The 14,398-nt window shown below is 36.9% G+C and overlaps 1 protein-coding gene across 3 annotated transcripts in view; it reads right to left on the bottom strand.

Moving 5' to 3' along the window:
- The window catches only part of ZFAND3 (zinc finger AN1-type containing 3), a 149,507-nt gene that overhangs the window by 49,952 nt on the left and 85,157 nt on the right, over nucleotides 1-14,398 (bottom strand). For all 3 annotated transcript variants that reach the window (XM_074165103.1, XM_074165111.1, XM_074165115.1), the window contains one exon: nucleotides 4,052-4,231. In XM_074165103.1, the coding sequence (XP_074021204.1) occupies nucleotides 4,052-4,231 (180 nt within the window). The remainder of the gene's footprint in view (nucleotides 1-4,051; nucleotides 4,232-14,398) is intronic.

The raw sequence follows: 14,398 nt of genomic DNA, 5'->3' as shown, positions 1-14,398 counted from the left end.
ATTCTTCAAACTTATTTTGCAAATTTAAGTGTTTGAGATAAACTTATGATATTTTAAGAACTTAGCTTGACATGCAACACTTCGAATTCTGGAGAGTGTAAAATAACTAGCCAAAATTTACAGGCATTCAGTCCTGAAAATTCTTATTTAGGCATCTAAAATTCAGCACACACAGAGGTAAGGTGTAGTCAGTGATCATCACCTTCTTTCTAGGCTGAAATCTCCAGGGTATTTTTTGACATTTACAGCAGTATCTCAGATCTTTGTGTATCTTCTTATAAAGTTTTCAAGGTAGAAATGTAGAGCATTTAACTCTTCTAGAAACATCAGATATTCCTTTTGTCCTTTTTCAATTGTGGTTCTTGCTAATTCAAGGAGGCCGGGAAGAGTTAAGCACATAATTAAAATAAAATCATGTCAACCGAAGCTAAGAACTACTGAAATATCAAATCTGATCCAGCTGCCAGAGTAGGAGTTGTTCACATTGACATTTCTCCTGTCACATAACAACACAGTTAGTTTTAAACCTGCACAGTGTCAGCTTTAGGTCTACTCATATAGTGACAGAAAAATAATATGACAGCCCCAAAGAAAGCAATGAAGGCCTGAAACCAAGCAAAATTATTCCAAGTGCAGTGTGACCTTTTCTTTACCAAAATACATAGAACCTTCCTTAATAAGCTAATTTTTTTTTTTTTAAGAGCACCCGTGGCTGCAGGTAGGGAGAGAGAGAAGCAAGGGCTGTTGCCAAGTCCCTTTTTTTTCCTGTCTTAAAAATAAAGAAAGGCCCTGCCTACCCAATAAGACAAAGAAATCTTTGACAGAGCAACCGGCTCATACGGTGACTGTCACTGAAATAACTACCATTTAAGAAATGAAGAGAGTAGATGGAAGGGAAAAATGAGAATAGATGAAAGCTACACAAGAACTTGAACAGAGATACTCATCTGCATGTAAAGCAGCAGAAGAACAAAAGTTAGACTGATTTAACCATCTGTTAAGAAACAGACCAGTAAAATCCATACTTAGACTTAGGAAAGCTATACCAGTATCAATACACTCCCTGCCTGCAAAAGTTTATTTCAGAAAACATACTGCAACTGATGAGACCTGAAAGTCCTGTATAGAAAGAGGCAACTCAAGAAGCATGTGTAGGAGAAGAAAAAAAAAATCAAAATAATTCTTAGAATGTTCCCTTCCACCCAAATTGCAATGGCATTTTTTTCTATTAAATTGTTGATAAGTATTACTTCATAAAAACAAAACACATGTGAAGAAGGAAAAAAGTCCTGAAGTTTGTGTTACTCTCTGGGCATAAATCTTTAACACATTTTTGTTGACTGTAAGACTGAGAACTACCTTTCATCTACTCTAGTGGGGGGAGATTAATCAGCAAGCAGCCACTGGGGCAGGTGATTGTTCAGAACTGAGGGTGACAGGAGATGGAAAGACGCTACAACCTGGTTGTGTATATAAGACACTCCGGAATGCAAATCCAACTCTCAGAGAAAATCAAAACAGTAGCAAAAAAAGGCAGAAATACTTGCATAATGTGAAATTGACATCCTGCAAAATCCAGTCCGATGAACTTTTCTCCTATATCATTCATTCTGTGTTAAAAAAGGAAGTGGTTACTTAAAAACAAGTATAAAAAAACCCTCTCACTTTCTCTGACAGAGAATGTGAATCTTACCACATGAGATTTCTATGGTTCTCTTCAGTTGTCGTAACATGAATGGAATTTGTTAATTGCCTAAATGACTTCCTGCAGTTCTGTCCAATCTGTTTACCCTATGGACTCAAGTACTGTGGCAAAAGCCTTGATGTGAGACTCTTCTCAAAAGCGTGAAAGGGAAGAGAGAGGAGTGGAATGCACCATGAGAATCCTTCCCGAGTACTCCAATCTTTCCACACTTTGATAGGGATTACCATAACGATCTCATACATTGATTTCTGGTGAATTACCACAATTCTATTCAGACCAGCACATAGCTGTACATCATCACACAGCACTACAAAATATTAATGTTTGAAGAACACAGCTGTAATGAGAGGAGTGCGTGCTTTATAGAACTCGCTGCAAAATAAATAAATATCGCACAGAAAAAAGACACCCTCAAATTAAAATCAAACAGACATTTAAAGTTTGGGCATTCCTCATTAAGGGAAAAAAAATCTTCCATGCTGAGGCCATTATCCATCAGAAAAGCTCTGTCTGTATATAATTATTTCTGACAAAAGATATTAAGCTTCATTAAAGAGGTAGTGGGGATGTGAGAGATGACAGAGAAAGCTCAAGCTGTAAATAAATTTCTCCACTGTATTTCACTTAAAATCACCCCAGCAGGAAGTCATAAAGAATTTTTTAAAAGGTAATATTTTCAAATGCTCTGCAGGCTGTGCTGCCTAATATCCATCACCTTCAGTATATGTTCACAAGCTTACAGCAATTCAGGATGAAGGACACTATTTAATTTCCTTCCCTCTTTCGCATCCCTGTAATCACCCTCCCACTTACCCCCAAGTCCTCCTCTGCCACAACAGAAACACTTTGTTGTAACAATTTCATTCCTAACTGAACAAATTTTCAGAAAACCTGACATAGCAAGCACTGGAGAAGCATCAAATAACAAACAAATAGTGGATCCTGGCTAATAAGCCATCAGAGGTGCTGAAGCCCCCTGCCCTGTGAAGGCTCAACTGTGTTGCTAAAGCATGATGTTTTGCTGAACTGTCTAGGAAGGTTGTTTTAAGGCCTTGCTTTTACAGCAGACTACAGGTTTCCCCTGAAGAAGCGCAGACAGAAGGAAGAGATGATGGGTGGTCAGCAGCAACTGTGTATGCGAAGGAGAGACAAGAGTTACACAGCAAGTATACTCTTATTACAAGAGCTGGTATCAGAATGTTCACATTTGATCCCTGCTGTATTTCTGACAATATCCTCACATACAGATAGAAAAACAAGAATTCAATTTAAAAATGTTATTTTAGTTAGTCTAATAAACTACCACAATTCCAAAATGACACTTTGTGCTTTGTCTACAACCAACCTGCAGAAGTAAAAATAATATATACGCAAAGTCTACAGTAACAGAATAAATACTGCAGCAACATAAGAAAACCATTCTAGATAAACAGTTAACACAACTGAAAACAAGTGTAGCATATAAAAGATTTTTTTAGTCCTAGTGCTTTTTAAGCATTGTTAATTCCAGCAGTTGCCTCAACGTTCAAGCACCAGTGCAGATTCCCTAGTGAAAAACAAGCGGGTTTTTCTTGTGATGTGTCCATCTATTTACCAGCCAAGGGGCACAAGCAAACTCAGCTCAAGAAGGATTCTCTCCATCAAGCATCTTCCAAAATAAAGCTACAGATGGAGGAAAATGAAACTACAAATTACACAGCTGAGCTTAAGTTGTAGAATGCAGGTTTTAAAACTCCATATATTAGATATAGACCGTATATAGAGATTTAGATTAACTTAAAACATGACTTTATTTCACTGTATTTGCTAATATTTAACATCTTAGCTTACCTTCAGGGAGAATTTTTGCCTTAGCTCAATAAAGAAGAAAGATGGGTCATGAAAGAAGAGATGGATTACCACATGAAACTTAAGTTTTATGCAAGTAACCTAGCAGCAGTCTAGACAAACATGCATCACAGTCAGTGCTATCTGCAATTGCAATTATTAAAACCCAAAAGCTTTTAAAGTAAAAATTTACAAAACATTGGTGTTTATCCTAGAATATATATAGTAAGTAATTTACCAGCAATGCAAGAAAAAGTTTCTCAGAGTGCCTCAAAATTGTAATTAAATTGTACACTGCAGTTCAAACAGCTGTAAAGTTAGTTAGAAACTCCTGTGACCCCTTTTAATTTGTTCTTCAGTTAAAGCTATCAATGTCTATTTTGTGAATAACTTCTAACCTTTCCCTTTGCCCCAAAAAACAGGCCATTTAGTTCCAAAGGGAGTCAGTGAAACATAAACCTGAGAACAAAACAAAATGTTTATGTCTCCTTTGCTGTCACTGAGGACTTGTTCACTTACATTCCTCTTTGCTCGGTGAAGTTACATTCAGTTCTGTCAAAAGTTGCTGGTTGGAGTTAGCGGCCTGCGTGGTTAGAGAGGTATTGCTGTTGTCACTGTTCGTTTCTCCAGAGTACAAATCTGACTGGTTGTTGCTTGTGCTGGGAGTAGAGTCATCGTCTGGCTGCTTCTTCTGGAAATCTACCAAAACCAAGATTTCATACGTCATCCCACTTGCTCAATCTAATCATCTGATGTTAGCAAAAAACCTGAGCATAACAAAAAGAACCCCAGAACATTGCCAGAGGTATCATCGCTCTGATCATTCGTATATCTCATACAACACAAAGTTAGAGCAGCCTTCAAGTTTTTATTTCAGATGTAAAGTATCTTAAAGTTATTTGTTATTGAACAACAACAAACAATTTTGGAACTACACACAGTTCTTGTTTCCACAGCTGTTCAAGAGCATCCAAAGTTTACCAATGTGTATATTGGTACACAGCACATAGCAACCTTTTAAAAATAGTTCACACAGAGCACGTACAAAGCCATAAAGGAGCAAACATTGGATGACGGAAGAACTAAGGCATGTAATACAAGTATAAGGACATGTTACACTTCTCTAAAAACAGTACTTCTCACTGCTGTTTTATGAAATCCCTGTAAGGGTTTTGGCGAAGCTAGTGCAGAAAGCTAAGGTTCCAGGTTAGCATGGAGAAGCTGGTACTTCTGGAGAAGAAGGACTTGCATCACGCTTTTGATGGGGGTTTGGTGTCTGTGGGGTTGTGTCGGTGTTTTGGTTTTGGTTTTTTTCCTCTTTCCTTCACTTACTTACTTACAACAACATTGGTATTAAAAGTTGGTCATTGATTTATGACCATAGAATTAGATATGGGAAGTAAATCACTACAATACGTTAAAGCTATGGACAAATGATTTGGCTTCAAAGTTTGCCTTTTGTTTTCTTTTTGGTCAGCAAGCGCCAAATCATGCTAAGTTCAAATTCCATGTCTTTTACAGATGCCATTCTCAGGCTTACTTTGCCTCCAAACCAGATTCAGTTCGAGGGAAATACAGTTTTCATTTTTACGTGCAAATCCTCCCTCGCAGGCTTTCCCAAACTCACAGCCCTGATACCTCATTAATTACAGCATTGGTCTCCATTCCTACCAGCTACGCTACTGGATTCCAGTCTGGCACAGCTCTGCCACTGGATGCCCCCCGGGAACATCCCTCCCAGCCAAGCGGATTTTGGTTTGCTTAACATCTAGTTACTCTCACAATGCAAAGGCACCTCTTCCTTGGTAAAGAGACAGCTGAAGTGCACCACCTCTCGGTATCCCTAAACACATCTTTCTAAAAAATGACATACAAAGGCAGAATTTATTCATTATGCAAACACATACATAAATCAGTATCGGTTGCTCATTACTGTGTCATGACAGACAGGAAAACAGAGCAATCCATAAATATGTGCAGATGATGACGTGTTAGAAACATGGGTCGTCAAGATGACTCACTGGGATTAGGAAGCACTACAGTCAAACAGTCCCTAAATGTTGATTTAGGATTTAAGTGATTTGCCAGAGAAATTAAGCTGTAACTTCTGCTGGGGAAGAGTCAGCCAGGAGGCGGCAGAGGGGAAATCATCCACCTCCACAACACAGCTCTGAAAAACTAGTGAAGTGCTTTTTGTCAGGGATGAGTTACTGGATCCAGGAAGATGTCCTACTCAGGCGTCACTAGTTATCCACAAAGCCTCACATAAGTTGGGCTCCTGGATATTTTTAGTGTGTTTGTTCCATCAAGAAAGCTTCAAGCGCTTGGGATTCTGCACTAGCCACAATCAGACAGCTGCACAATTAGAACTGGAGTCACCACTCCAGAAGACACCCAGCTCTTCATGCCTCTACTGAGGCCACAGTCCTGCAGAAGGGTGGCTCACAGCTGGAGATGTTTTGGGAACCACCAGTCTATAAATAGCCAGTACAAAAAAAAAAAAAATCAATGAAACTCTCACATCTTGCCTGCAAATAAGGCAGCTACAAAGATTGTGTTTTACGTGAGATTGCATCCAAGGCAGTGCACAGAAGTACAGCTGCGTTGTGTCCACGTATCAGAAATAAGAGCAACTCCATCTTCAAGGAGCAGAGCAAAACCAATGGTTAGGCTCAGTACTATATGCTGTGAGGAATCTATAAAATGCATTTAAAAAGAAAGTGTAGAGTTACAGAACAGCAATATATACTATGAAATACATTAAAATTCAGCAAGTTAAAAGTTCTCATCCATTTATTTTATTATTTTGGGGGGTTTTGCTAGACAGCTGCAAATACTTTACTCAGGCTGCACTAGCTAGTGTCATCCACAAAAGGCATTTACTGAGAAATGTAAAACATTTTTACAAAATGGTCTATATAATAAAAGTCCTGATGGTCCTTTCATGATAGTATGGTAAGTACTAGTGCTACACTGTGTCTCCCAGATCTGCAAGTTTAAGAGCACATTGACCAAGGTGGTTTTTTGGTGGTTTTTTTTTTTTTTTCCTGAAAAATTATTCACTTTTGCAACCTATTGATAAATTCTCCAACTTCAAAGAAAGCATGTCAAAAATGGTCATTCAGTGACAGCATTTCCCAAGAAGCTTACTAGTGAAACAGTTCAGAGCTGTCACACAGCAGCAAAATCCACCACAGCAGTTAAAGCTCTTTTGCCTTCATGAATCTAGGACTTTGTGTTCAGAACTAACTTTTACTCAGACTAAAAATCAATTAACTTTCAAAAAAAGTCTTATCCTGCTCAGTTGTGTGGAACTTGAGAATGTGTCCTGTCTCACCTTTTGAACCACTTTTTCACTGCAGAACAAGACTCCCTGAGGGAAGTGGTGAGACTGCTTGCCTCAAGCGCCAGAGACACACTAACTGTAACTGAAGTTGTGCTTATTTACACTACAGCAAATTATTAACAGTTGCCTTCGTAACGTGATGTCAACAGCAATGCAGGACCTATTCAGTAACAGAAGTTTATATAATAAATTTGATCTAAATTATCAACAGATTTCTGAAATATTGTGTTATGATTTGTGGTCCAGTATTTACCTGGTACCAACACATATCTAACGACATACTGGATGAGCTGTATTGTATTTCTTCCGTGTATCAGCGAACGGCATTTGGCTTCTGTTAACCAGGACTCTCAGTAACACAAATAACTTGCAGATCACCTTCATCTCCCCCCAAGCACAATAAAAGCTGGCAACAATTACAGCAGAGCCGTGCCTGAATAAATCCAGTTAAGCCTTAACTGCTTAACAAATAAAACAAAACGAAAATACACACACAATACAAGCAAGACCCTGGCAAGTTCTGAAGGGGAGGCTTTATTCTGATTAAAATCAGAATGTAATTCTGTTGACAGAACAATGACCTCTCCTAATAGTCTCAATGAGGAAAACACAGAACAAGAGTTGGCAAGACGTTAATCATCATCAGAAGTTTCTATTTAACTAGAGATGCATACGAAACACTTTCATTTAAATTATTTTTTTCCTTCATCTTTACTAGGACTTTCACTATGCTAGCAAAATCCATGCCAAATTGCACGACTGACCAAAATCCCATCTAATCTACATTCCCCTTTCCTAGTTAGTGAAATGCAACTTTGTAACTTTTTACAAAGATTTAGTGGAAACAAACTTTCTCCATTTTTCAGAAAATGCATTTTCTTCTCAACATTGTCCCCTTTTCTTCATTGCCTTCAGGCTTGGTGGTTTGGTTTTTTTTTTTTGTGGTGGTGCTGGGTGGTTGGGGGTTTTTTGTTGGGTTTTTTTTGTTGTTGTTTGTTTTTTTAAGTGCAAGATACCCTGGTGTTAGTAACAAGGTGCAGACAGGGCCAAAATAAAACGTGAAAATTAGCCACTCCTTGCACAAGGGAATAACAGAAGGAAAGATGTACCAACAAAATGTATGAAATACATCCAATAAACTATTAGTGCATGGCAGAGACACTGCTAGTTATAAGCAGCAACACTGCCAGTGTTCTAGCTCCAAAATCCTTTTGCTTTGCTGAGTTTAAGGGCAGCCCCCAGCATCTCAACTAGCTGAGCAGGAGCAGAAAATCTCACGCAGGGCTCTCACGCACTGGCTGTTAATAGTAAGAGTGATATTTTTGGTTTGTACTTTGGATTTCTTTGTAAACAAAATGACTATGTGCATATACAGACATGATACAAACATTTCATATTCTATATATACAATGAATTCAAAGAGGTTAGATTAAAAGAAGCCAGATTTGTTTCCAGACTTCAGAAGACAAGTTCTTTTGCAAGAAAAATCTTTTGTCCATTTCCATTCACAAAATAACACCGAGAATGAAAGCCATTACCTTTACAGCTTCCAAATCTAACCCATAAAACCATTATGTGTCACACAAAATCACATCTGCACAGGACCAAAACTTCTTCATACATTTGTCCAGTTATTGTTACCAGGTGAGGGTGAGAAACAGCCCGTCTTCCCAGTATGTTAATTTCACCTATTACCTCAAGATCAAACTAACAAATATTTAGAACATCCAGCCTCTTCCATCACCCTCCAAGTACTCTTGGTTCTGTGACACAAAAAAATCAGACAGTCCCAATTACACTACTTAGTTTACTTTAGCCATCAGTATCCAACAAAATACCTAAAGAAATACTGAGTCTGTAGAGGTCTGTAACTAAGCATGGAACAACCCTTCAGTTTCTGGTAAGTAACTTCTGTGATGACAGTCACTTGAAACTTGAGGGAAAGGCAAATACAAGCAATATCAGTGTGTCATGAAGCATTTTATTCTGAAAAAGACAGGCGTAACAAATTATTACATGAAATGACTTAATATTAAGCCAGAGCTTTTTCTCATTTGCACTCAAGCTATGGTAAAGTAAGAAATCATAAAGTTTATGAAACTCCCCAAGAGTCTTAAACTTAAGCCATCCTTTTGGCTTATTTTAAGGGTCAAAGTTACAAATTTGCTGGTCTACAACAGATGTTTTCATTAATAAGAAATGGGTTCATTCAAATAAATTATGGATGTCGCAAGAAGCGTCAGAGTAAACAGCCTGCTAAGAGGAGAAAATTAGAGTCTTTAAAGTAATTATTTTGGTTGATAGGCAATATTACACCACTTCTATTCTTCAGTCCTACAGTTCCCATAACTTAGCAGTGTGAACTCGCAAAAAGTTATTTGGAGAGTGTTTGTTTCTTACACTGCATTAAATGTGCAGTCTGCACATTTTTTATTACCAGAGCATCTTGTTCTTTTACAGAGCATAAATTAATGTGTGTCACATCAAATGTCTACTAGTCCATTAGTATCCCAATATACACAATAGGCTTTTAACTTACTGCAGTCTAACCAGCAAACAGTTCCACACTTAGAAGAAAATGCATTTTGAAAGTACTTTAGGGGAAGTAACACAAAGATTATGACATTGAAACTGCTGCAATTAAATGTTTAGTTTAAGTTATTGCATCATTTTATTTTTTTTTCATCACGTACCTAGAAAACCTGTTCATATATGACCACGGAATAGTACTGCAAGTTCTAGTTTACTTATTTATTGAGAACCCTTCTCTGGACTTTTCTGGTTCATAGCTTACTGAAGGCATTTCAAATGTCATTCATATATAACTACATTTTGCATAATAAATTAATGTGAAATGGATAAACCCTTTTATTTAAGTGCACACTTGAATGCAATCTAAAATTCCAATAATGGCTGGCAATAAAATTCTACTTGGGAGGAGAAGATTTTTTTTTTTTCTTTTTAAATAACACACAGACAGGAAGATGCACTAGCCCACATGCAGAATAAACACAGAGATCCTGCCCCAAGGGGAATACACCGCAAAATCTGCATAAGCATTTGTATTAGGGGAAGACAACCAAAGTCATAAAACAGAATCAGAGGTAAGTACTCTACAAAATCATATTTATAAAAATATACACAATATATTTTTAAATATATAAACAATATCTTTTATTGTATGTGTATAAGCTCTATATTTCTTAATACATCCACAATAGTAATAGCAACAATAGGTGGATGAATTGAAAATTAGACTGGAGAGTATAAAATAACTATCACAGTATACTCTTGCATGAGCTATCAGCAGAGCTCATCACTGTCACAGTTAAGCATAAAGTACAGGGAGAATTAACAAACCAGGAAAAATATTAGAAAGATTATTTTCTATACAACTGAACTTTATTTAGAATTGTGAGCACATGTGGTACAGGAAAGTCATTCAGCTCTTGGGGTTTTTATTAATAAATACAACTTTTTCACTTTTTTTCTTTTTTCTTCATACTTATAAGAAGCTGAAGTGAGTTCTTTATGCTTAGTTATCCTTTATGATTGCTATTTTTTTTAAATGGCAACACATTATTAAGAGTTTCAAATAATATTGTGATTTGCATGTTGCATATATTGAGCTTTTCATATATATTTCATTTTCTTTTCAAATAAGGAAAAATACTGGAAAATGGGCAAAATAAACATAAAAAATAATAAAAAATTATGGAACTGCAAGGGTGGTAAACATAGTGAGAACATGGCTGCAATTACATGTATTTATCATTCGGGAATTATGATCAAGTCATAGAATAAAACCATCGTATTTGCAAAATTACTGGGATATTTAACACGATCAAGTTTTGGTGGTTTTTTGGGGGGGTTTGGGGTTGGTTTGGTTTTTTTTTCTTTTGGAGGGAGCGTGGTAGTTTGGGGTTTTTTTCAGGAATTCTGATGACATTGTGTTTTGAGGTATTTTTCTCTCAAAATAAAAGATGCCTCTTGCTTAAAGGTGAGATTCCATAATAGGCCGCCTTCTCCCAGCTCTACAAAATGATTCTCCCCAAAAGCTACAGAGGAAGCTCCAGATTTGACTACCAGATTTTGCCTATTATTTAGTGAGAAAATTTATGAATAACTAATAAACAAAGGCTAACAAGACAACAAGCATAACATTATTATAGATGATCTTCAACTTAAGACCCAGGTCATCGATAAATATATATGCAGACACCTTCTTAAGAGAAGAAATGCAGTTTTGTATAAAAGTGAGTAGAAAAATCTACAGTAACTCTATTAACCAGGCTTGTAACACTGTACATGACTGCCATGAAAAAAGTTGCCATTTTTACAGCACATCTCCAAAGTACTTGTGACATCCTGAATTGATGAAAAAGGAATTTCATTATTATCTACAAAAGTATCCTCTGAGAGCGGCTTCCCCACAGAGTAAACACTCTGTGCTCTGCCTGATAGTAACAATTTGCTTACTGTAGCTATTTAAGTACTGACCAGGAATAAGGTCACTGAAAACCCCTGTAAATCACATTTTAAAAACTCTTGTGTCACATTTCCTTTTGTTACTTAAAGTAGCACGCTTACATTATTTCAACTAAAATTTCATTATTCCATAAAACTCACCAACACAAAGAAGAATAAATATCCCTGCCTGTCATAACAATCCACTTGAAATCTCCTGTTACAGAATCCCTTGGGTCTGTGGTTAGCATTCATCCTTGAGTTCATTACAGAGCATGTCCGGTGAGAAAGTTCTATATAAAGGTACTATTACACTGCAAAACCTAAAACCAGTGAGGGGTTAGCTATATAGTACCTGCATCTGACAATGGACCTAGTAAATTAAGACAATTTATGACCCACCTAATTGAGACTGTATGGGTTTTTGAATCCGTATGAAAGGATACTGGTAACAATCCAACTCAAAGGGAAGAATGAACTTTAAATAAAAATGTGGAAAACAAAGTGGCCACTCCTTGATCATGACGGCAAGAAATACCTTATTTTTCAATGATAAGTGGAGTGGGAACTCATTAGGAAGAGCATCTAGCAAAACTGACTGCTAGTAAAACACCGAGTGGGCAGATTTGCCATGGACTCTAACGGGCTGCCACTCCAAAAGATGGCAGTGACAATAATTTGACCAACTAGTGAGAAACAAGAAAAGAAACTCCTGTATTCAACAGCCAGAAAAAGTTAACTGATTTAAGGTTATAGAATTAGTCTGTAAATCTAACTGGCTGCAGCTATTTGAAGGATCCATTTGGCACTTATGGAGAACAATCAATCTAATGTAATCTGAGGGTAATACAACAGTTGAGATATTAAATATAGGACGAATTTTAAAAAAAAAGTACCTGGGGAAAACATCTAAGCAGCTGCGATCTAGAGTTTATTCTCAAAGATGACTTGGAAAACATTAACACAGGCATTTAAAATTGGACAACACAAAATTCTAGAAAATACTCAAAAGTATAAGTTTATAAATTGACTAAGAGCAGCACACAACCTATAAAAAACACTCCCCTAAACATCTCTATCTCTAGAATTCTTTTAGTGCTAGTACCCCTTAATGAAGCACAACAAATTAGTATGAAATGTCCCATTTCAGATTAAATTCAGTGATGATGCATCAAAATCTATGCACCTAAAGGGGGAGAAACATTAATTTTAATTAAAAGAATCTGATCCATAAAACCATAAGCCAAGCACTTTGCAACAGAAGCGAGTCATACAAAGTAAACTAATGAAGTGAACTTCTCGAGGTGCTTTTGTAATAAATGACAGATCTTGAAAATAGGACTGTTAACTGACAGAAATAGAATTTCATTACCATTCATATTTATTCTGGACACTTCATTCACCAGGCACGTAGGAACTAATATTGTTTTAATAAAAGAAATGTTTCAATTAGCTTTTCTTGTACTGGAGCTATCTTTTAAATCACCTTACCATGCCCTTTCCAATATCTGGAGAGAACCTTCCAATTTCAAAATACATGTCTATCATTTCTTAATTAATTCCTCCAGTCTAATTTATGTGGTTCGAATTAAAGTGAACGTTTGCCTCATTTTCTGTCAATAATAGTCACATTTATAGTTTAAGCATTCCCAAATATTTGACTGTGCTGTAAATTGTCAAGATTTTCTCCAGGGATAAAAGGCCTCTACAGTAAATTAACTTTAACCATTCTAGTGCTAACCCACAAACCCCTCATCAGTTTCCTCTCCCTTGTCTCCAGTTAAGGCACCTGAATAACTACCATTACCAAAACTCTCAAAACATCCCTCAGAACTACTCATTTATCAGACTTTCCCCCCCAATCTCATTTGAACAGCCAAGACACAAGCTGAAGACCGTTCTGAAAGAGCAGGCACTCTCATTTCCTGGCCTCACTTCCCCCCAGCCAACCCAACCCTTTGAAATGTGTGCCTGTGAAGAAGATTTAGTATTTTACCACTACTCAGGTTTTACCACCAAAGCAACAAATGGCGAGATGAAGTATAAGGGGTGAACTTCTCACTCTTCTCAAGCTTTCTGGAATCTGATGCTTCTTGTTGTAATTAATATCTGCCTTTCATAGCAGTAGCTAGAGAAAAGTGTGGAGAGGAAACTCCAAGTCTGACAGTCCTCAGTTTTGGGGGGTAAAAACTTTGCAATGGCTGGAGTTTATATGAGCAATTTGTGACTGTAATAATCTGCAATAATACAAAAAAAGAAAACGACAACAGGTCATGTTTTAGTCACACAAGTGAGAAAGCTCATTGGAAACTCATCTGACACCTTCGTGCCTTAGCTTCAAGCTCTACATTTCACTAACTTCCCAAAGAGGTTCCCAAGGGAGTCGCTGTAGTCTCCCACTTACCATCCCCTCCATCCTATTCTGTAATCACTCAGAAATGCACAAGATCACAGTGTTAAACCTGCCAACAAAACAACTGCAGGAGTTCAAGGACCAAGGAAAGGAAAATTGATCTAGATTTATGAATCCCAAAGGTCAAACACAGCAAAATCTTACTAGATGCTGTTGTTGCAACCACTGCGTTACGTTAAATTCTGACTATGGAACACTATGGCTCAGAAACCCAACCCCAACTTAAGCACCCCTTGCTTATTTTAAACAAACCTGAAATATACATATTTCTTTTCCAGTCTTTTAGGAGCAAAAACGTGAATATGTGCAGATATCAAAGAACTGCCTACCTAAAATAAATATTGCTTAGGCCTCTCTTTGAGCAACAAAACATGCTGAAATTTTGAATTAATAAAATCTTTTTTATTTTTCTTCCTACTTACTAAAATTGTCTTCTAGAAGAAGATAGTAGGGATGTTGGATTCAAGTCAATGACAACATGCATTTCCATTATTAGCCAACAAATCCCAAAGAAAATAGCTGAAGCACACCTCAAAATTTGAAATCACTATAAAATGGCTGCAAAAATAAGTCATCTAGTGAGTTCATATCTAAAGCTTATGGATTTTTAAAACATTTTTTCTTACAGATACTAAGTATT

Source organism: Numenius arquata, chromosome 2, assembly GCF_964106895.1.
Source record: "Numenius arquata chromosome 2, bNumArq3.hap1.1, whole genome shotgun sequence".
Lineage (NCBI taxonomy): Eukaryota > Metazoa > Chordata > Aves > Charadriiformes > Scolopacidae > Numenius > Numenius arquata.
The sequence above is the reverse complement of the archived record's forward strand: the minus strand, read 5'-3'. Positions and strand labels throughout refer to the sequence as shown.